This window comes from Alternaria viburni (genome assembly GCF_023758015.1).
Source record: "Alternaria viburni strain BMP 2772 chromosome Unknown scaffold_5, whole genome shotgun sequence".
Lineage (NCBI taxonomy): Eukaryota > Fungi > Ascomycota > Dothideomycetes > Pleosporales > Pleosporaceae > Alternaria > Alternaria viburni.
In genome coordinates, this window is record NW_026055774.1 from 713724 (window position 1) to 734203 (window position 20480).

At 52.6% G+C, this 20480-nt stretch overlaps 6 protein-coding genes across 6 annotated transcripts; 4 read left to right on the top strand and 2 right to left on the bottom strand.

Annotated features, from left to right (window-relative positions):
• Window positions 1–1088: 1088 nt before the first annotated feature.
• J4E79_003112 (uncharacterized protein) lies at window positions 1089–4583 on the top strand (the record flags this gene model as incomplete). Its single annotated transcript, XM_049352008.1, has 3 exons — window positions 1089–3350; window positions 3403–4091; window positions 4139–4583. 3 exons carry the CDS (start codon window positions 1089–1091, stop codon window positions 4581–4583), a joined length of 3396 nt encoding a protein of 1131 aa, XP_049213479.1.
• A 1576-nt stretch (window positions 4584–6159) lies between these two features.
• Window positions 6160–8216, top strand: J4E79_003113 (uncharacterized protein; the record flags this gene model as incomplete). The annotated part of the gene is made up of 6 exons (XM_049352009.1): window positions 6160–6393; window positions 6444–6644; window positions 6690–6848; window positions 6899–7004; window positions 7165–7262; window positions 7311–8216. The coding sequence occupies 6 exons, from the start codon at window positions 6160–6162 to the stop codon at window positions 8214–8216; spliced, it is 1704 nt and encodes a 567-aa protein (XP_049213480.1).
• A 2130-nt stretch (window positions 8217–10346) lies between these two features.
• Window positions 10347–12033, top strand: DHH1 (DExD/H-box ATP-dependent RNA helicase dhh1; the record flags this gene model as incomplete). The annotated part of the gene is made up of 4 exons (XM_049352010.1): window positions 10347–10390; window positions 10440–10518; window positions 10574–11170; window positions 11221–12033. The coding sequence occupies 4 exons, from the start codon at window positions 10347–10349 to the stop codon at window positions 12031–12033; spliced, it is 1533 nt and encodes a 510-aa protein (XP_049213481.1).
• A 2089-nt stretch (window positions 12034–14122) lies between these two features.
• On the bottom strand, window positions 14123–16149 carry J4E79_003115 (uncharacterized protein; the record flags this gene model as incomplete). Its single annotated transcript, XM_049352011.1, has 2 exons — window positions 14123–14701; window positions 14773–16149. 2 exons carry the CDS (start codon window positions 16147–16149, stop codon window positions 14123–14125), a joined length of 1956 nt encoding a protein of 651 aa, XP_049213482.1.
• Window positions 16150–16700: 551 nt separating this feature from the next.
• J4E79_003116 (uncharacterized protein) lies at window positions 16701–18032 on the top strand (the record flags this gene model as incomplete). Its single annotated transcript, XM_049352012.1, has 1 exon — window positions 16701–18032. The coding sequence occupies one exon, from the start codon at window positions 16701–16703 to the stop codon at window positions 18030–18032; it is 1332 nt and encodes a 443-aa protein (XP_049213483.1).
• A 354-nt stretch (window positions 18033–18386) lies between these two features.
• Window positions 18387–20177, bottom strand: J4E79_003117 (uncharacterized protein; the record flags this gene model as incomplete). The annotated part of the gene is made up of 2 exons (XM_049352013.1): window positions 18387–19990; window positions 20054–20177. 2 exons carry the CDS (start codon window positions 20175–20177, stop codon window positions 18387–18389), a joined length of 1728 nt encoding a protein of 575 aa, XP_049213484.1.
• Window positions 20178–20480: the final 303 nt, after the last annotated feature.

The following is a 20480-nucleotide window of genomic DNA, read 5'->3' on the forward strand; positions in this document are numbered from 1 at the left end:
CCAGCCCTAAAGATCGAAGAGTTGCAGTCAGCGGGCGGCAAGAGCTACCAAGCGTCGTTATGCGGCCACAAGCTGGCATTCTGGCGGAACTGGCTTGCAGAAAGCGACTAACGGCTTTTGGTATCTCCGCTGTCGATCACGTGTGGAACCTGTGAAAATCGACAACCTAGGAAGCTGCGGGTAGGGGCGGGTAGTTGATTGACCCCAGGTCTGTGATCTGTGTACCTGGCGCTATTTCTGCTTTTGAGGTTAGGTTTGGGATGGAGAGTCTCGGCTGCCAGGGCAAATGCGTGAGAAGCCTTCCTCGATGGTGCTGCATTGTTGATACGGTAGATGTACAGCTGTAAACCTGATCGCTCTGAATGATTACTCAATAATATACTGTATGCGACTATCAGGTAGCAAAGGTAGGGCTGTAGGTTTTCTGAGTTGCATATATGATGTACCCCAGAGGTACTCGGGTGTCGTACCGACGGCAAGCATACCTATGCAGCATCATGTCTAGCGAATACCTTCGGGCCACTCTTTAGGGACTTGCAAGGACAAGAACAACAAAAGTCATCGAAGTAGTTCTCTGTGCTGGCCCAGAAGGCGTGCGATACTTCAAAGTTGGCAAGTAAACGTAATCTAGGTACCCCCTAGGGACACCGTCGGAGCCAAGTCAGTGCGCGCAAGACGATCGAGGACAAATCGAAGACATTAGCGTAGATGTAATTGATATTGATGATAGAAACACTGCGACGCGTACATACAGCAGTCACAGCATTTTGATATTGGGAAGTAGGTAGGTGACGCGGGCCCTGGACTGCGCAGAACGCTAAGGCGGCTGGACGAGGAATAGCCCCCATCCACCTACAACCCTAACACCACGTTCGTTCATCAAAGGCCGTATCTGTGGCCATCAAGACGCGAGCCCCAATACCCTCTTCCATCTCGCAGTCATCGGCAAACCTTTCGCTCGACCGATAGCTCCTTCCATGCTTGATTTTATCGCGTTGCGACACCTGGACCAGTTGGGACGTCGCCCTCTGGTTGCGCCTTCCCCGTAGGTCGCGAACCGCCAAGACCCCCCACAGCCGACGACGACGATGTCCTTCAGCGCTTCCCCATATCCTCCATCATCGCGAGAACGCCCAAGCCATGCCCGCTACCTGCACCAACCGCCCAACGCGACTCGATTACGCACCCCCAATGCGACGCTGAATGATGAGGCGGCCATGTCAAACGCCTCCAACGCGATCAACATGGGGGATGGGGACATGGTGGGAGAGGAAGACCCCCGCGCGGCGCGATGGCGCGAACAGTTTCTACGCACAGAAGCGCGTCTCTCTGCAGTGATCGGTGGCACGTACGAGGGTGATGCTGTTGATGCCCTGGACAACGAGCCGCGCCCGTCATCCGGGGATGCGGCGGCGCATGACGCGCGACCGGCCGTCACCCCGAAGAAGTTAACCCGCACAATCGACGAAGACGACTATGGCGACGATGAAGACGACGAAGACGAAGACGATACCCGCACCTCGCCGCTACACTCAAAAGGCGCTGCCAATGGCGTTGCTGCTGCCGCTCCCAGCACGCCAAGCCTCCTCCGCGTTCCTTCCATATCGAACAAGTCAGGTCACGACCGGACCGGGACACCTTCGTCGGACCACACAAAGACATCAGACGATGTGCGCAAGAAGCTACAACAGGATAAGATTGCGACCGAGGATGCGGCCAGGCGGAGCTTCCAGACAATGTTCTACTCGTTGGAAAGTGATCGTGACGCCATGCTAGAGCAGCAGAAGCTTGACGAACTCGACCGTCAAGTAGAGATAGAAACTTCCGGAACGCCTGCGAATGCACCTCCCAACAGCGTCGTCGTCGCCCCCCAGCAAGGCACTCTCAGCACCACTAACCTTGGCGCGTCCAGTCTCACCCTCAAGCACCTCATCTCCCGTATCGACGCGCAAAGAGACAAAGTCCATGCGACTGATGCGCAGCTCCGAAGCCTTATTAGCGAAGTCCGTAAGAACAGGAGTAAATGGGCAAACGAAGAACGTGTTGGACAGGAGGAACTATACGAGAGCACAGAGAAGGTCCTCATGGAACTCAAGGCCAACGAGCATGCCCACCCCTTCCTTCAACGCGTCAACAAACGAGAGGCACCGGACTACTACAACGTGATTAAGCAGCCCATGGATATTGGCACGATGATGAAGAAGCTCAAGCAACTCCAATACAAGTCCAAGAAGGAATTCGTCGACGACCTTATGCTCATATGGTCAAACTGCTTAAAGTACAACGCGGACCCAAGTCACTTTCTCCGGAAAAAGGCACTACACATGAAGAAGGAAACCGAGAAGCTCGTACCCCTTATCCCGGACATCACTGTTCGCGATCGTGCAGAAGTCGAGGCAGAGGAACGGAGAATGCGTCATGGCGATGCAGATGCCGACGGCGCCGACGATAGTGAAGACGAAGAACCTATCATGGCTTCACGAGGACGAAAAGCACCAAGCAAGGGAGGCAAAGGCTCAAGTACAGCAAGAAAGGCCCCTCCAGCAGGTCTGGAGGACACACCGGGACCGGAAACAAAACCATCAGCTCCATCTCTCAATAACGCAGTGTCCAATCTTAAGAACGAGTTTCTTCGAGCAGACTCCGAAATGGAAGGCAGCGTCAACGGCTTTTCGACACCTCCCCCACCCGGTACATTGACACCGTTGGGACCGAACAGCATTTCGCGAAACGGCGTGAATGGTAGCCAAGCTGACGTTTCGGAGGCTGACGGCACTGGTATCTCGGTCAGTGATGTTCTGGAAGAGGATGCTGATCTGGATGATCTGGAATACAAAACATGGAAACAAGTGACGAAAAGAGATCGAGCAATCATTGCGTCAGAAAGGCATAGACTGTTCCGTGACGACCACCTACAGCCAGATGAACCTGCCATTCTACGCACAAAAGCTGGCATGAGAAGATGGCTACGACACCGAAAGCAAGCTATCGAGGAAGAAACCGCAAGCGGGGCCGTCTCCGCTCCGGACGGAAAAGACGGCGTTCAGGCCACTGCTGGTGAGTCACTCGCCGAGGGCATCGAAGGGGAAGAGGAGCGCCAGATTCCGGATTACTACGACCCTGTGTGCGCCATTCCCGACCTTTCTGAACGCCTGCAATGGGTTGAAGACGCCGAGGGCTATGTCATTCCTCAGGCTGAGGAGTACATGCGTATTCTGCCAAAGGGGCAGTTCGTATCGCCAGACAGTGCTTTGGTTCACAAGTTCGATGACAACAACCACATACTGCAAGAAACCAGGAAGATATGCGCAAAGATCGGCATCGTCAAACAGATGCAGATCCAATCGCAGGTAAGTTTTTATCCGAACTTCGAAGGAATATACCAACCGCTAATTCGTATAGCTATACCAAAACCAGTTTCAACGATACGAACCGCAACCTTTCCACGAGGCAGACATCGAGCCAACAGTCACATCCGAGGATGGGCCGATCATGGCCCCCTATGTCTGTCGCGCCGCCTTACAACGCAGCGTTGGCAAAGTCTTTTATCATGCTGGTTTCGAAGAGTTCCAGCCATCAGCTCTTGATGCCGTTACTGACATTGCGGCGAAATTCTTCCAGAATCTTGTTGCAAGTCTCGGGGTATATCGCGAAACACCGAAGATGAAGTCAGATGTCCCCATCACTCTTCCCAACGGACAGGCTACAAGTTGGACACCACGCTTTACTCAAGAAGAAGCTGTCCTTCACTCTTTGCACGCCAATGGTGTCGATCTTGAGTCTCTCGAGACTTATGTCAAGGACGATGTTGAGAGGCTTGGTACCAAGCTCGGTGGCATGCATGATAGGATGCGGTCATACTACGCTGAACTCCTGCGACCAGCTATGGATAACGCCGGTGCTGACGGGGCCGGTGCCTTCAACGACGGTAGCGAGCAATTCGTGGGTGGAGACTTCGCAGAAGACATTGGCGAAGACTTCTTCGGTTTCAAAGAGCTCGGTCTTGACATCGAGTTCGGACTTACTTCCAGCGTCCCGTTGCATCTACTACAGAACAGGGTGCACAATGCATATGCCAGGCAGGACAACAGGTGTGTTTCGCGATATGCTTTGATGAGGCTCTTACTAATGTTCACAGCAATATTACTACTACTGGTGTCATTATGCCTGAGCCACCGAAGTTCGAGCCTGTCACCGTCCAGACCGCTGAGAACCAGATTGGTCTTCTCCAAAGTTGGCTCTTGGGTAAACTCCATGACAACAACAGCCAGCCGCTGGTCGAGGATGATGATCTTCCTCCGAAGCAGCGATTCCCTAAGCCACGCTTGCCACCTACAGGCAAGATCTCCAGTCCTCGGAAACGCCCTCTCAGAGAGCAGCAACAAATGGCTCGTAAAAAGCGTAAGCTTGACGAGGAGAAGGATGAAAATGGCAACGATCAGGGTGGCTTCATGAAGGGCATTGGTAAACCCATCGGTAAGCTGAAGCTTGAACCGGTGCAAAGAGAGAATCATAGCGTTCAAGAGCCAGAGAAAGAGGATGGTAGCGCGCATGGCATGCCGAGCCCACCCGAATCTTTCTAGGAGCATTGCTTTGGAGGGTTAAACCGGCGGATCCTCTGCCGCTATGATCTCCAGTAATTTCGACTTTCCGGCACTCATTCTGGATTTTGAGAAGCAGTCGTTCGCATTCATTGTTTCATTTATCGACATATCTCTATCCTATCCGCTTTTTCGACGACTGCTTTCGGCCAACTCTGCGCCATTGGTATTCATTTCCGCAGATCGGACAAGTCCTTATGGCGTTTGTAATTTTTCCTTTACCTTGCTCATCATATCCTGGTGGGCGCAAATTTGTCTTATTACACGGGGAAGGCGGTAGGGCTCGTCCTTGTATACCCATCCTGCATTATGCGCAGTGGCCTTTTATGCATTTTTCCTGCTCGCGCGTTTGCGACGCCAGTTTGGTCTCATGATGGACTAGCTTTGGGCTTCGTTTTTTGCTCTTTGTATATACCAGGCCGACGAGATTGGGGATGGCATCACGTCATTCATGAGGCTTAAGATATCTCAATGCTACTCTTGTGGCATGATCACGTTATCTGTTTGGTGTGTGACTTGGATGACTTGTCGCTGACGAGGTGATGCAGTAGACGTAGAGTATAAATGCAATAACTAATACGACATGCAACAACGCAGCTAAAATCGCATTCAATCGCTATCGTACCCGCTGTAGTGTGTGATCGCCCACATGCTGAGATCGTACTACAGAATGGGACTGCGCAGACAATATAGGCGGCTGTCACATCATGAACAAGAAAAATCAAATGCATACGGGGAGCGAGCCAGCGGGTCTCGAAGCATGCGCTTGAACATGACTTCCTTTTACCACTGCTGTACCTATCGCGGAACTCGGCCGCAGTGTGACCCCCAAGCTTACAGCAGTAAGTACATAGTTCCTTCGAGATTTCATAGCAGGTACTCAGATCATGATAAAAGTTCCGATAGCGACGCTTACCTTCTTAAAACAAGTAGCAAGACAGGTCACAACATCAATAATCTCGTTAGAGCACTCCCAAGGAGCACGCAAGTGCTAAAAATGGTGTAGATGAACGTGAAAGGTCGTATGCACCAATGGTGCGCAGCCAAGCCTCCAATTTTCACGATGAATGCTGAGAAGGGAAACTGGTGTTGGTGATACACCTCGATTCCATCAGTGGTCGAGCTCAAATTTGAGGTCCGCGCGCTAATAACAAGCCCATCCCACTGTCCACACCTCCCTCCACTTTGAGCGACATCAGCATCATAATTCGACCCAGACTTCAATAATAGTCAGTTGCTTATCTTCGGTAAGTAGTTGCCGCGGGCCGCTTTATCGCCTGGCGACTTTGAGAATTCTAAGCTAAGGTGGCACCAGTTGACCAGACGTGGATCATCTCGGACTTGGATCTCTTCTGTAACTTAACTTCCTCACAACAACCATCAACCTCGCGCGCATCTTCCCGCGCCACTTCATTCCATACTTCTAGTCAACCCAATCTTTTATTGCGCATTTTTGCGTCCGCATCATCAACCCGCGTCAATTTCTGCAACCTGTTCTTGCGCTTGTCACGGCCGCCGCTCAACCTTGGCTGCCATTGTGTCTTTTTCTCGGTTCACCATGGCTCCCAACGGCCACGCGGCATCTGGAAGGAAGAGTACCCACAAGTCTAGCGACAGCTCTCCCGTTTTCTGGGAAGACAAGCATGGTCACCGGGAGTTCATGGATTGGAAAGAAGCAAATCAGAACGGTCCTTCCCCATCATACGAGGAATGGGTCGAGTCTCAAAAAATGACTGGTGGTCTCTCGCTATACTACACAGCGCTGAGCATGTTTGAGGAGTCTGATTCAACTGTAGGTCATTGTCATAATGAGCTAATTATACCGTATGCTAAAAGTTCCAGGACGAAGAGGCCCCACCTGTCAAGGCCAAACCTCAAGCCACCAAGGCTCGTGGCCAGGTCGGCCGGCCAAAGAAGACTGCGGCTGCCAACGGCAACGGAGCGTCACGGGCGGCAGAGTCTGCGACACCGTCGGCCGTGGCCAACTCGGAAGACCAGAGTCCGTCTGGCAAAAAGAAGCGCAAGGCGAGGAAGAAGCCACTCGTGAGTACTGTTCGCATACTCTCGTCCAGCTACTGACAAGTCTAGTCCGATGAAGTCATCGCCTCGGCGAGCGACGAAGGTGAAACCAGCAAGGACTTGGGGGCGTTGGTGCCCGGGGCAGAGACCGCGACGCCAACAGTACCAGCCATCGCCGTCAATGGCCAGCGCAAGTCTTCTGCTCGAAAGGCCAGGAAGAAGCCTATTGTGAGTTTCATTGTCTATTCGCTACCCAGTATGCACTAACCTGCCCATAGTCGGAAGAAACCATCTCGCCCGAAGATGAGCTAGAGGACCCGATGGAGACTACAATCGATGAGGTCGCCGCATCTGCAATCGTGTCTCCTCTTCCTGTTCGATCTGGTATGTGAATTTTGGACCCATTTTTGAACGTTGATTACCCCACCTGTGTAGTTTTTTCATATTTACCACATACTGGCCGTGCCGAACCTCTTTGTGCTTTGACATTTCACGCGAAACATTGCTTGCTAGTCTGTTGTGTTCTTGCTAAAACATGTCACAGCTCCGAAATCGTCAACCGCAGCAACAGCGTCAGAGACACCGAAGAAGAGCCACATCCTCAAATTGAGCACCAGAAAGACACCGAAGACGAAGACTGCCGTAAGTACTCGTCTTTAGGTTCACGGTTAATTTGCTAACCTGTTCAAGTCTGAAGATTCTGCTATTGAAGGCGGAGCCGCCGAGGCAGGTGCTCACACCGAAGTCACGCCCACCAATGTCGCAGAGGCAACCGAGTTGAATGCCACCTTCAACAGAACCGTCACACCCAGCGCTAGTAGTAAGATGGCTCAAGATGTTGACTCTGCTGCGGCTTCTCCAGATCCGACCACTGCGTCAGCAGGCTCCACTCGACGCGGACTGCGGACACGAAAGCCAGCACAGCAGAGGCCATACTACCACGACTCGCAGCTGTTTGAGGATGTAGAGCCCACAAACGGGGACGCTCAGGAATCAAATAACACATCACCGACTGCAGAGGGCAGGAGAGCGTCGGTGGCGTCGATCAGTAGGAATATAGATGACGCCCTTCTGGCTTCGCTAGATGAAGAAGCCATGGCTTTGCTTCAAGAGGAAACAGAGCCGGAGCCTGCAAAGCCCAAGCACTTCAAGGGCAAAGGTCGGGCGTGGAAGAAAGAAGGGTCCGACGAGGACGAGGAGTTCTCTTTGGCTGCCAAGAAGAAGGCTGCTAAAGCAGCGAAATTGAAGGCCAAAGGACAAATCCCAAAGAAGCGGGGCAGACCTAGGAAGAGCGGTCGGTCTGAGGAGCTCATCGATGAAGAGGACGAGGACAAGGAAGCGGTCAAGCGGAAGCGACCACCACCGCGCAAGAGCGCGTTGTCTGAGGAAGTCATCATCGAGAGTTCCGAAGACGAGGAAGTGAAGGAGATGGAGGTTGAGGAGTCTACAACACCCAAGTACACTCCAAACAAGTCCTACACCCCACAGGGCTTGCCGAATTCCATGTCCAAGGACGACATTGGCACCAACGGCGACGCAGAGCTCGGCACTGATGACGAGCCGGAACCCGTCAGTCCTTCCAAGAAAACCGCTTGAGGTAGATTTGAGGAGTTCAGTAAGCTACAACATCCTGATCAGCGGGTTCTCAGAAGCAAGCTAATGCGTTGATAGCAGACAGGCTTTACGATTGAGAGTCGAGATGGTTCCCACATTTCATTGTCTCTTCCCTGTGTAGCATATTCAGATGGGGTGTATCACGGTGTTTGGGTAGAGCTATGGGACTATCAGGATTGCATATGTGATAGGGAGAGGGGTATGATAATTGGGCCTGTGTAATGCTCGCCTAGAACGGGTGATAGATCGTGGTATCCAGAGGTTACATACATATTATGTAGTCTGATAATCGTATCACAAGATCCGGAAGCATACTCTGCACTATCCACTTGCCAATCAACTGACATTAAAATAGCTTAGCAGCACACGGAACCTGATCAGGAAGTCCTTTACTTCTACAGAACATATTGAGAACACCCCGGCTGTACTGTTACCCTCAGAACCTAAGACGATGCAACCTGGTGAAGTAGTACACGAGCCCAAACGCCAATCCTCCTAGATGCCCGGCATGACTTATTCGCGAGTTCGAGTCGTTGAGATAAAATCCATCGTAGACGGCATAAGCGGCAGTCATAGCCCAAAGTGGCATCGGTACGATGCCATAGATCAGCACTCTCGCGTGCGGGTTCATGCACGCTGCCACAGCGCCGATGCCCATGACGGCTCCGGAGAATCCAAGAGTCCTTGAATAGTCTCTGGCGTTAGGGCCTTCAGAACGCAACTTGTAATACCGATTGAACAAAGCGCCCACTCCTCCCGCAATCCCAGAGCCCAGAGCGATAGTCAGGTATCGCATTGGCGTTATCACAGGCGCTGCCGCTAAGAAAGAGCCCAAGAAATAAACGCTGACCATGTTCGACAATATGTGGAAGAGATCCACGTGCGTAAATGCCGCAGTGAGTAGCGACGTGTAGTTTCCGTTTCGAAATTTGTCGAGGTTCAATGTCATCGTGTCCATGAACTTTTGGTATGGCATCTGGAAGCCCTGTATAGCTTGGCTCTTAAGAAAGGCCGCGTACCCGAAGATGGCAATATTGGTACCCATGAGTCCATACAGAACAAGCTTGTTGGACTTTACTTGAGCGCTGTAGGCGTCGTATGCGCGGGAGGAGAAGAGGCGTGATCGTGGTAGACTGAGGTTTCGGGGTATGTGGGAAGGAGAGAAGAAGTGGGAGGTCATTTTTTTGGTAGTCTGGGGTGTCCTGAGCGTACGAAGGGCCCTTGAGAGGCCGAGCAAAGACGACATGGTGAGTTACGGGCTTTGAGTAGGCGTTTCGGCGGCTTCTTATGGAAGTGACGAAAGACAGAACCGATACGTATGACTGATATGGAGAGATTCCGGTATTGAATCAATTGTTTGGTCGATATGTTTCTGGCTAGAATGCTACATTCGTCGTCAATACTCATGTTGTCATGCAGCATAACACATGAAACGTACAGCTAGAGCGAACCTGGCGCGTGGTATCAAGACCGAAAGCGGCAATCAGAGAAGGTGCAATGAGGACACGCCGCTATCATTGCACAGAAATCCTCAAGTTGGATAGTCAAGAATTGGATGTCGCAGACGGGGACTGAGATAGTCGCCCTGGCACCGACGTCAGAAGGGCCAATGACAAGCACGCACGGACCCTTGCCCTCCACCAGCTTCAAGTTCCTTCTGCATAAAGCGGCCCGCCCAGCTACCACAACACCACACAGACCGACCTCACTGCACAAAATTACACCGTCTTCTCTGCGCTTACCCTCTCGAGGCATCTACTAACTCCTACTGTCCTCAGTAACCCCCGCGCGAACCTTCACTCGCAGACGACTCCACAAGGCGAAACCACGACATTGCGACTCTTTCGAGCCTCAATCAGCCTCTTCACAACGCACACCACCACGAGAAGCCGACACCCGAGTTGCTGCTAAACAGTCAGCACTCCCATTCCGCGCTTACCTAACCCCACCTTCTTCGGCATACACTATACGAGCCTCCACACCCAAACCCCTCACTTGCATCTGCTCTGCTCTGCCGCAAGCGTTGCACACACACCAATCGCGCCTCTATCCACACTACTAGACCTTGACGTTCCGACCAACAACCCCACCTTCGGTGGACCCACATACACAATGACTTCAGAAATCACCAACCAACTAGCGGCAACGCAGCTAAGGTGAGTTGATGTCCAACGAAGCAAGAGCTACGCGCTGACATATTCCCAGCGATGCTACACCATCAGGAGAGGCAAACTGGAAGGCCGGTTTGAATGCGCCAGCGAAGGATGCGCGACCGCAGACAGAGGTACGCTATGGGCTTGGAAACCACATATAATGGACGTGAGCTAATGCTAGGGTAGGATGTTACAGCGACAAAGGGCCTCGAGTTTGAAGACTTCTTCATCAAGCGCGAGCTCATGATGGGCATTTTCGAGGCTGGATTTGAGAAGCCGTCACCAATTCAAGAAGAGACGATCCCAGTAGCCCTCACCGGCCGAGACATCCTCGCGCGAGCGAAGAACGGTACCGGAAAGACTGCCGCCTTTGTTATCCCTACCCTCGAGCGCATAAACCCGAAGAGCCCCAAGACGCAAGCTCTGATCCTCGTTCCCACCCGAGAACTCGCACTACAAACATCCCAGGTGTGCAAGCAATTGGGACAGCACCTCGGTGTAAACGTCATGGTCTCGACTGGTGGTACAGGATTGAAGGACGATATTATGCGGTTGAGCGACCCCGTTCACATCATCGTTGGAACACCTGGTAGGATCCTGGATCTGGCTGGAAAGGGCGTAGCAGATCTGTCCGCCTGCCAAACATTTGTCATGGACGAGGCTGACAAGCTCTTGTCACCTGAGTTTACCCCCGTTGTAGAGCAGCTTCTTGGCTTCCATCCCAAGGACAGGCAAGTCATGCTGTTCAGCGCTACCTTTCCTATCGTAGTCAAGAGCTTCAAGGTACGTTTGACCAGCGTCTCTACGACGACAAGCTTGCTAATACGGTACAGGACAAACACATGAACTCTCCGTACGAAATCAACCTGATGGACGAGCTGACCCTTCGCGGTATCACACAATACTACGCCTTCGTTGAGGAGAAGCAGAAGGTCCACTGTTTGAACACCCTCTTCAACAAGCTGCAGATTAATCAGTCCATCATCTTCTGCAACTCCACAAACCGTGTAGAGCTTCTTGCGAAGAAGATCACCGAACTCGGATACTCCTGCTTCTACTCGCATGCGCGCATGCTCCAGCACAACCGTAACCGCGTCTTCCACGACTTCCGCAATGGTGTATGCCGAAACCTTGTCTGTTCAGATTTGCTCACCCGCGGTATCGATATTCAGGCTGTCAACGTCGTCATCAACTTTGATTTCCCGAAGAACGCCGAGACATATCTGCATAGGATCGGTCGATCCGGTCGTTTCGGACATCTGGGTCTAGCTATTAACCTGATCAACTGGGAAGATCGCTTCAATCTTTACAGGATCGAACAGGAGCTTGGTACCGAAATCCAGCCCATCCCGCAAGTCATCGAGAAGAACCTATACGTTTACGAATCCCCCGAATCAATCCCTCGCCCTATGTCCAGCGCCCAACGTGTTCCTGGTCAAGGTCAAGGTCAGCAACAAGAACAAGATGGTGCTGCGCGCGGTAACCCCAACGCGCGAGGCGGCTTCCGTGGCGGTCGTGGTGGCGGCGGCCAGTTCCAGGGACAGCGCCGAGGTCCTCCACAAAACCAACAGAACCGTCAGCCAAACGGTCAGAACCCTCAGCGAAATCCTAGGCCACAGCCTACAGGTCCACCTCCTGCCTCGTAGAAAAGTCTGGTGGTCCCGATCTCTGCAGTGTCTTGAACCTGACGTCTAGATTACGTCTTCATGTCACGACAATTCTCTGTCAAGAGGCTGCGATATCATTTGGTTGCCTTGCATCCATATGTGTTCATTACATTTCTTTCTTTTTTCATGACTATGCGATCAGTCGCGCCGACGACGCGGTACGGAATATCTGGACTTCTGCTATCAGGTTTAACGAATCGAATCATCGGCGCAATACGGTTCTAACGATCTCGACCTTTCTACATGTACTATATACCAAGGTCTACCAGGGTCGCGTCTAGTTTTTGCTTTGCGTCGGTTGGCTGGTTTCGCCGACTTGCGTTGCTGGAGCCTTTTGCCTCTGCAGCAGAGTGCACTGTCTCCAGTTCTGCGCGCTCTTAGTCTTCAGTTCTCACTTCCATCCTCTTTTCAACAGCATTTGGCGGTTAGGTATAGTCTTTTCAAAAGCCCAGTCCTCCTTGTATAGAGGATTGCGATTGGGGACGATCTTCTTCGGTACGACTATACCCTGTTCACGACGCTACTGGATATGTGTAGCTCCATCGAGCTATTCTACGTCTCCATTGACGGCACTTTATCACTTCCATGTCTGGTTCTTGACAGCAATTACTGTCTATGGCCATACAACTACATTCTCACCCTACTCAATGCGATGCTACACCTTGTCGCATGTCATTGCGCTATGGGCTCTAGCGGCCCTCCTCCCTCCCCTAGGGTACCGCACCTACTCGGCGCTACTATTGAGCTCCTTTCAAGCCTAGTCATCTTGTGCTTTGTACAGCAAGCCCAAGACCAGATCAGACTGGATCCATACTTCCGATGCAGTCACACGAATACCTTGGGATATGCAACAAATCGTCCATGTTTGCGACGATTTGCTGTCGACTCTGCGGGTTTCGTGCGGTGGAAGTATTCCCAACAAGAAGAGATAACAAGACACGTTATCGCAACAAGAAAAGAAGAAAAAGCCTTTGAGGACATGATTGAAGGACTCATGGATTACGGTCGCGGTTCGCGATGAGCAGTGCATTTATTGCTCTCTCGTTGCCGCGACTACCGTTACTGATCATGCGGTACTGTTCTGGCATCGTGTTGAAGCTGCGTTAAGATAGCCCCAGATCCTCTCAATGCAAATTTACTCTCCTCAAGCCTTATTTCCCTGATGTGTTGTAGCTGATCCCCTTCCAGGTAGCAAGCTTGTTTGTCGTAAAGTGAATCCGAGCCATGTGACACATACTGCTTAGACATACCGGCTTGACAACAAGCAGTCTCGATCAGCATAGATCAGATCTCCTGGTAGTCTACGTTGCATTGTAATGTTGTGAAGCTTCAGTTTTTATACCAACGTAGACGATGGAACATTCATTGACTTGTTTCCTCGGACTTACTAACCCCATACATGCCCATGTCATGTATTCTACGATCTACGAATAGTTTGCTCAACATCAAATGACGTCTTCTGCTTGTCGTCAGAACGCATATATGGCTGTTTCCTAGACCAACCTATAACTGTTCTCGATAGACTCCACAATGGTCAGCCACTTTGAACGCTACCACATACTTTCCCTCATCAAAGACAATGCACGCCTACTCTACGGCCCTGGATATACTTACTACATTACTACCTCCCGCGACAGCACTAACACTGCTCAGGCAAAGCTGTTTGGATATAACGTTAATGGGATTGGTGGACAAGTGTTACGTGTCGGGAATGCTGCGAATAGAGATATGGAACAAGCACTGGTGAATCTGCACGTGCAGTTGATGACACAAGTCTCTGTGATAACTGGTAAGTCAATCAAATGTTGAGTCGTCAGAACACAACGCTAACATCTTTTTTCAAGCACGCTATCCCGAGGGGACGACGTTTAAGGTTGAGCTCTACGAGCCTCAGCTGAAGAAGCCTCCAAGTGCTGTAGAACAGTAACCGGACACCAAACATAGTTTGGGGGCGGAGCAATATTTGGACATTATCAAAGGAAATAACTTATAGATATTGTCTCGCATCTGGAGTTTGATACCAAGCAAGTAGCTTAGCTAGCTTGTTACTCAAGATAATTTCTGTACTCTAGAAACCCACAGCCACACCGGGCCTTCTCTTCTCGATCCCCAAAACCATATCCACATACTTCTTGTTCAGAACTTCCTTCTTCCGCCCAGCAAGCAGCGACGCGCTCTTGAGTACGTTCTTGATCTGACGACCGTTGAGCTCTACGCTTGCCAGCTCCTCCAGATCCTGATCCTTCCAGCCCTCCAAGCCACCCAAGCTCTTCAAGAAGTTTTGCCAGATGCTCTTTCGCGAAGCAGACGTGAGATCAGGGTATGCCATGCTGATGTGAATACGGGACTGGAAGGCAGCATCGATGTTATCAACACGGTTGGTGGTCAAGAACAACATGCCTTCGTAGTACTCCAACACACGCAAGAAGATGGACACGAGCTTGTTCCGCTCTAGGTCGTGCGTGCTGCGCGCCTCGAGGAAGACGTCGCATTCATCGAGAAGAAGGACGGCGTTCCATTTGGATATCATCTCGAGGATGTTGGTGAGCTTGCTCTCGACTTGGTCGGGGTCGATACCCAAGTCGCCGGCGGACATCATAAACAAGGGAGCGCGCATGTGCTCGGCTACAGACTCTGCTGTAAGGGTCTGGAAGGTGTCAGTACCTTGGAACCATTGTGTTTCGTTCAAAAAGCGGGGAGATTTGTAGGGCGACTTACCTTGCCAACTCCGGGAGGGCCGCTGAGCAGAGTAATATGGCCACGGCCTTTTCCGCTGATAATGTCGTCGAATTTGCACTGGCTCATGGCTTGCGATTCGGCAAACGCAAGAATGAGCTCCTTCTGGTCTTGAGGGAGAACGAGCGAAGCAAAGGCATTGTCATTGAACTTGATGTCTTCGATGAGATCAAGGTAGAAAAACAGCCACTGCTTCTTCTTGAGCGAGTAGCCCCGGACTCTAGGCAAGCATAGAAGGTGGTGGTCCTCGGTGAGGCGTAGACGTTCTTCCTTGTCTTGCTTGCCAAACACGTACGTCATCTCCGTCGGGTCTTGGATTTCGAGCTTCTCAGCGACGGCTTCAGGACCAGAGGCGCATTCTTTTGCGCTGAGAGGATCGACTCGGTTGATGGAGCGGGGAGAGAAGCGTTGGAAGCTGTCCGAGTCAATAATGATACGGCCGGTGCACATGTACGGTGCCTCATTGCCCTCCCTGTCCCATCCAATCGCGAAGCCATCGTATGCCTTGTAGTGACTGCCAGCAAGTGCTTCAAACTTCTTACCACGGCTGATCAGCGCTTCTCTGACTTTGGCTTCATGAGGATGGAATGACAATGGGAAGGCTGTCAAGCCCAGTATAGAAGCAGTGCCATAAAACTCTCGAACTCGTATAGTCTGGGCAGTACGACCGAAAGTGCTGCCGTTCCAGTCGATGGCCTCAAGGTTGATCTGGTAAATCCTACCGCACTGGGTATTGGCGTAGGAGCCTGACTTCAATTTGTAGACCCCATACGCTCCATTGTGAGAGTTGGAGTAGATGAGGGCGCCGGGCTGATACATGATCCAGATGTGGTCGAATGTTACGATACCATGGCTGATATAGTCCTCGAATGTCTTGATGACGTCCTTGAGCTCAGAGGAAAGAACTTCGTAGAGTAGCTCAATGTGTTCAGCAGTTGTGGCATCGAGATCTTTTCTGCTTTTGTACTCAAGTAGCTGAGCCCATCGATGAACGAAAGGAGTGAATGGCGCCTCGAACTCCAGGCGTTTCAATTCACAATGGATGGCTGGGTAATCCTTCAGAACTTCAGCAAGAGCAGTCTTGAGCCAAGGCGACTGGATGATGATTGAGTGGATCTTGTATTTCCTGCGGGAGTCGTCTGACTTGAGCAGACGAGTGATGAGAGCGTGTTGGGCCGTCTCTTCGTTCTCAGCAGGGTCTGCAACATCCTCAGGTTCCTGCTCAGTCCAGCTCCACTGTTTGTTCTTGTCCCGCGGGCCTTGATAGAAGTTCTTGAAAGATGCAAGAGAACCTTCTGGCGCGAATTCCGTAGTGCCATTCGTGTCCTTGACACCGTTGGTGGGAGTTTCGCCGGGCATGATGATAGTCTTAATGAAGACAAAACAAAGCGCGTAGATGAAGTGAAAAGAGTTATGAGTTACGAGACTGAAGATATTGCTTCTGTACTCGACATACCAATAGACATGGTGAGAGGTACCTACTTTATACACCAAACCGGCTTGCAGGCACCAGCTTTACCTGCAAGAATCATGCTATTCATCCTTTTCAGGCGTTCCAACTCAACGTGAATACAGCAGCTGTTACAGCCTTGACTGTGCTACCCCACGGACGATGGACAATTCTGAGTGGCCATGATAGCGATACTAGGTAACCATGAGGGAGGTGGCGCAAGGCGTACAATGGCCGGACCCCAGCAGCGGTGCCTAGATGTGGCGAAGTGCTGATATCCGGTGAAGTCGCGAGTCTTGTCTCAGATGGAGTCATAGGTGACTCAGGCAGGTGCAGTCCTCAAGTCATACCTGCAGCGGATGGGATGCTTGGCGCGGAGAAGATGCGGAGGTGCAAGGACGCGCTAAGACAGCGAGCATTGCGCAAGTGCGCCAGGCCATGATTCGAGCCACCTCCCACCATGTCCAAAGAAGATGAGCCTTCATACATCGACTATGAGGCCTTCCTCAATCCAGACTTCTCGGCGACGTCATTCGCCAACACGCTCGTCCTCTCGACCAACAACCCCTCCGACACCCCGCTAGATCTGTCAACACCGCTGTCGCGCGTCCTCTTCGATGTCCAGGAAGTCGACACACACATCGATACCCTGACCACCAAGTCGGCACTGCCGCTGCTGGAACACACGCGAGACCATGCCGAATCGAGCGGACGCATACTGCACGAGGTGGAAGGACAGGTTGCCAGCTTGACCGAGTCGTACAAGACACTAGAGAAGGAGGTCATTGAGCGCTACGAGGTCGCTGAGCAGGTGCGACTGACAGCAGAGAGGCTCTGCGAGACTGTCAAGCTTGGCAGGGCCGTCGCGCGATGTCTCATGCTAGGTAGACAGCTCGAAGTGCGCATGTCGGAGCTGGGCGGCGTCGGCAGCGCAAAGAGGGAGGATCACAGAGCCATGGTGCGCTCGGCAGATACCATACTGTCATTGCGCCAGCTCCTTGCAGCTTCCAAGCCAGGCGAGGAGGGTGAGGGCCTGGACAGGGTCAACGTGGTGAACACGCTCAAGAGCGAGCTCGTCAACCCAGGCGAGCGCAGCATATCGTCGCGCGCTCAGCAGGTAGTCAAGGAGTTCTCCATGTCCTCGCTACTATCCTCATCAGGTCAAACATCGGCATCCACCTTTTCGCAAACCGAAGACACCAAGTCGAGAACCACGTCCGCGCTGCTCACCCTCTACCTCCTCTCGCCGGTATCGACCAAAACCACGACCGAGACCTTCGAACCGACCCTCATGCTCAATGCGTTACAAGACTACCTCCAGACCCAGCTAAAGTCATCCCTCGCATCGCTCGCGCGCGCCTTGGGCCAGCTCCCTACGTTAGACCGCACCCTCCTCGAGATATCCGCGCGGTGCCAAAACATCGTCGCACTACAATCTCTCCTCGAAAGCATCAAGACACCCGTACACCCCCTTCTCGTCGCCTCGCGTACCCCGAACTTTTCCAACTTCCTGCAACCCCTCCTCCAAGCCCTCGACACTTCGTCATTACCCAGCTACTTCTGGAGGACGCTCGCCTCCAACATGGCGCCGAGAGTGCAGGAGCTCATGAACAAGGGCGGTGTGTCTGCAAGGACGCTGAGGAGTAACAAGACTGCTGTTGGGGATTCGGTGAAGGAATGCGTGAGTCGTGGTAGTCAGTTACCCGGGGCGTTATCGAACAAGGGTGTCGCTGTGACTTGGGAGAGAGAGGCTGCTGTAATGGTTAGGAGTGTGACGGGGCCGATTAAATGAATAGACACATGAATGCTATGAGAAACTCCCTGTGCGTAGTATCTGGACGCATTGACGCATGGGACTCACGACATGATCATATCATTAACATCACATATTGTTGTAATCAGTTTCACATCACACACGATCGAAAGTAGACTCAACAATAATGATGAAGATAAAACCGGAACTCCATTAGCTAACGCTACCCATGGTCCCAAGAAAGAAAACGAGAACCGTGTCATTCCCCCATGTAATCATAACCATTTTGTACGCATATACCTCAGCATGTATGAAAAGTGATCAAATGCTGAAAGGGGTACTGGTACACGTGAAAGCGCCGACATAACCAAAGAAACTCAAGAAGCGAGTCATTTACAACTCGTCCTTGACGCTCGAGGCAGAGGCCGAAGCCTCAGATGCCGCCGATGAGACAGAGTCGGTGACCTCAGAGGCAGCAGACTTGACAGACTTGGTAGCCTCAGAGGCGGCTGAGGAGGCTGAGTCGGAAGCGACAGAGGCGCCAGACTTGACGGTCTCGGTACCCTCTGAAGCAGCGGAGGCAGCAGAGTCGGTAGCGGAAGAGGCACTGGCCTTGGCGGATTCGGTAGCATCTGCGGCGGACTTAGCGGCAACTTCGGAGGCGGCCATGGCCTGTTCAGCGAGCTTTTCAGTCGTACCTTCGACGGCCTCGCCAATGCTGGCCTCGGCCTTGTGTGATCCGTTCTCCTGTATGAACTGGACGAGGTCCTCGACGGTGCGGGAACCAGAGTAGTCAACTGGGGAGTCCTTCTTGCCAGCGGGGAAGAGCTTGATGGTGGGGAAACCCTGGATCTCATCGGGAACGTCGTTGGCGGTGGCGTCAACCTTGGCGATGGTCACAAGCTTGGAGAGCTCATCGGAAGCGTAGAGCTGGCCGAGCTCCTCGTACTTGGGTGCAAGAGCCTTGCAGTGACCGCACCAGGGAGCGTAGAACTCAACGAGGACGTCCTTGTCGTTATTGAGGACGACATCCTTGTAGTTGTGGGCAACGATGGTGGTGACGGGGCCGTCGTTGGACTCGGGAATGGGCTCAGACTTGATGCTGGGCTCGACCTTGCCAGCGAGGAAGTCGTCGACGAACTTGCCAATCTCCTTCTCTGTGATCTTGGCCTCCTGGTCGTAGGGGAACTTCTCGTTCTTCTCAGTGCGCTGAATAGCGAAAGCGGGCCAGGTGCCGACCTTCAGGTTGAGGTTACCAGCGTGCTGGCCGAAGGACTTGGCGTCGATGGTGGCGAAGTTGATCTCGCCCTTGTGCTTCAGAGCGAGGGGCTTCAGCTCCTTGGCGAACTCCTCGCGCTCCTCGGGAGTCTCAGCGAAGATGTATGCGAGGGGAAGGCCAGCGGCCATGTATCCGGCGTAGGTCTCGGGGCCGACCTCACCAATGAGAGGGGTAGAGGCGACCTTGGCGAAGTCGCGGATAGCGTCGGCGTCGAAGGTCTCGGTGAAGACGTCCTTGCCGTCGTCGAAAGACTTGTAGAGGACGAGGCCGGGCTGCTTGACACCCTCAGCCTTGGCAAGGGCGGCGTCGTTGGTGGCTCCGAAGAGGAAGTTGTCGCGGAGACCGTTGGCGACCGAGGTGAAGGTCTCGTTGGAGGCCTTGTCGTCGGCGGCGAAGTAGGCGACAAGGACGACCTTGTCGGCGGTCTTGAACTCCTCGAGAGTGTCCTTTGTGACGTCGGAGACGGCGGGGAGAGCCTGCTTGGTCATGTACGAGATCAAGCTGTCGGCCTTGCGCTGTCCACCGTAGGGCGAGACATTCTCGGGGCCGCGGAAGACCTTGAGGGTGGGGTAGCCCTCAACGCCGTACTCCTGGCACAGATCCTGCTCCTCTGTGCAGTCGACCTTGACGAGGGCGATGTCCTTCTCCTTAAGTGTGGTAGCCGCCGTCTCGTACTCGGGAGCAAGTGCTTTGCAGTGGCCGCACCATGGCGCGAAGACTGTAGGAATTGTTAGCTCTGCGATTGTTTGATTGAGCGCTTGCGTAATTCAGGAAAGCTTACACTCTGCAAGGACGAGGTCGTTCTCCTCGATGAAGCTCTTGAAGTTGTCGGTCTTCAGTTGCTTGACATCAGATGCGGCGGCGACGGCCGCAAAGAACGCAGCGCAGACAGTCGTGTACTTCATTTTGCTGTGCTTGTATGTGGTTGAAGTTGGGTAGGCACGACGAATTGGGGTAGAAGTAAGAGAGGACAGCGGTAGAGGGGCGCTTTATATTCCAAGTGGATGGCTGTGACTTTCGAGCAACTGTGTTCACACCAGCTTAGCGCTAGAGCGGCATGGTCCCTGCGCCTCCACCTATTTTCACCGCATTGAGAGACCACGTTGAACTTACCACCCACTGCACTTACCCGCCGCATGCCTGTACCCACCTTTGTCCAGCATTTCCCTAGCACTTTCGCCGCCGCCCCTCTACATCTCACTCACATC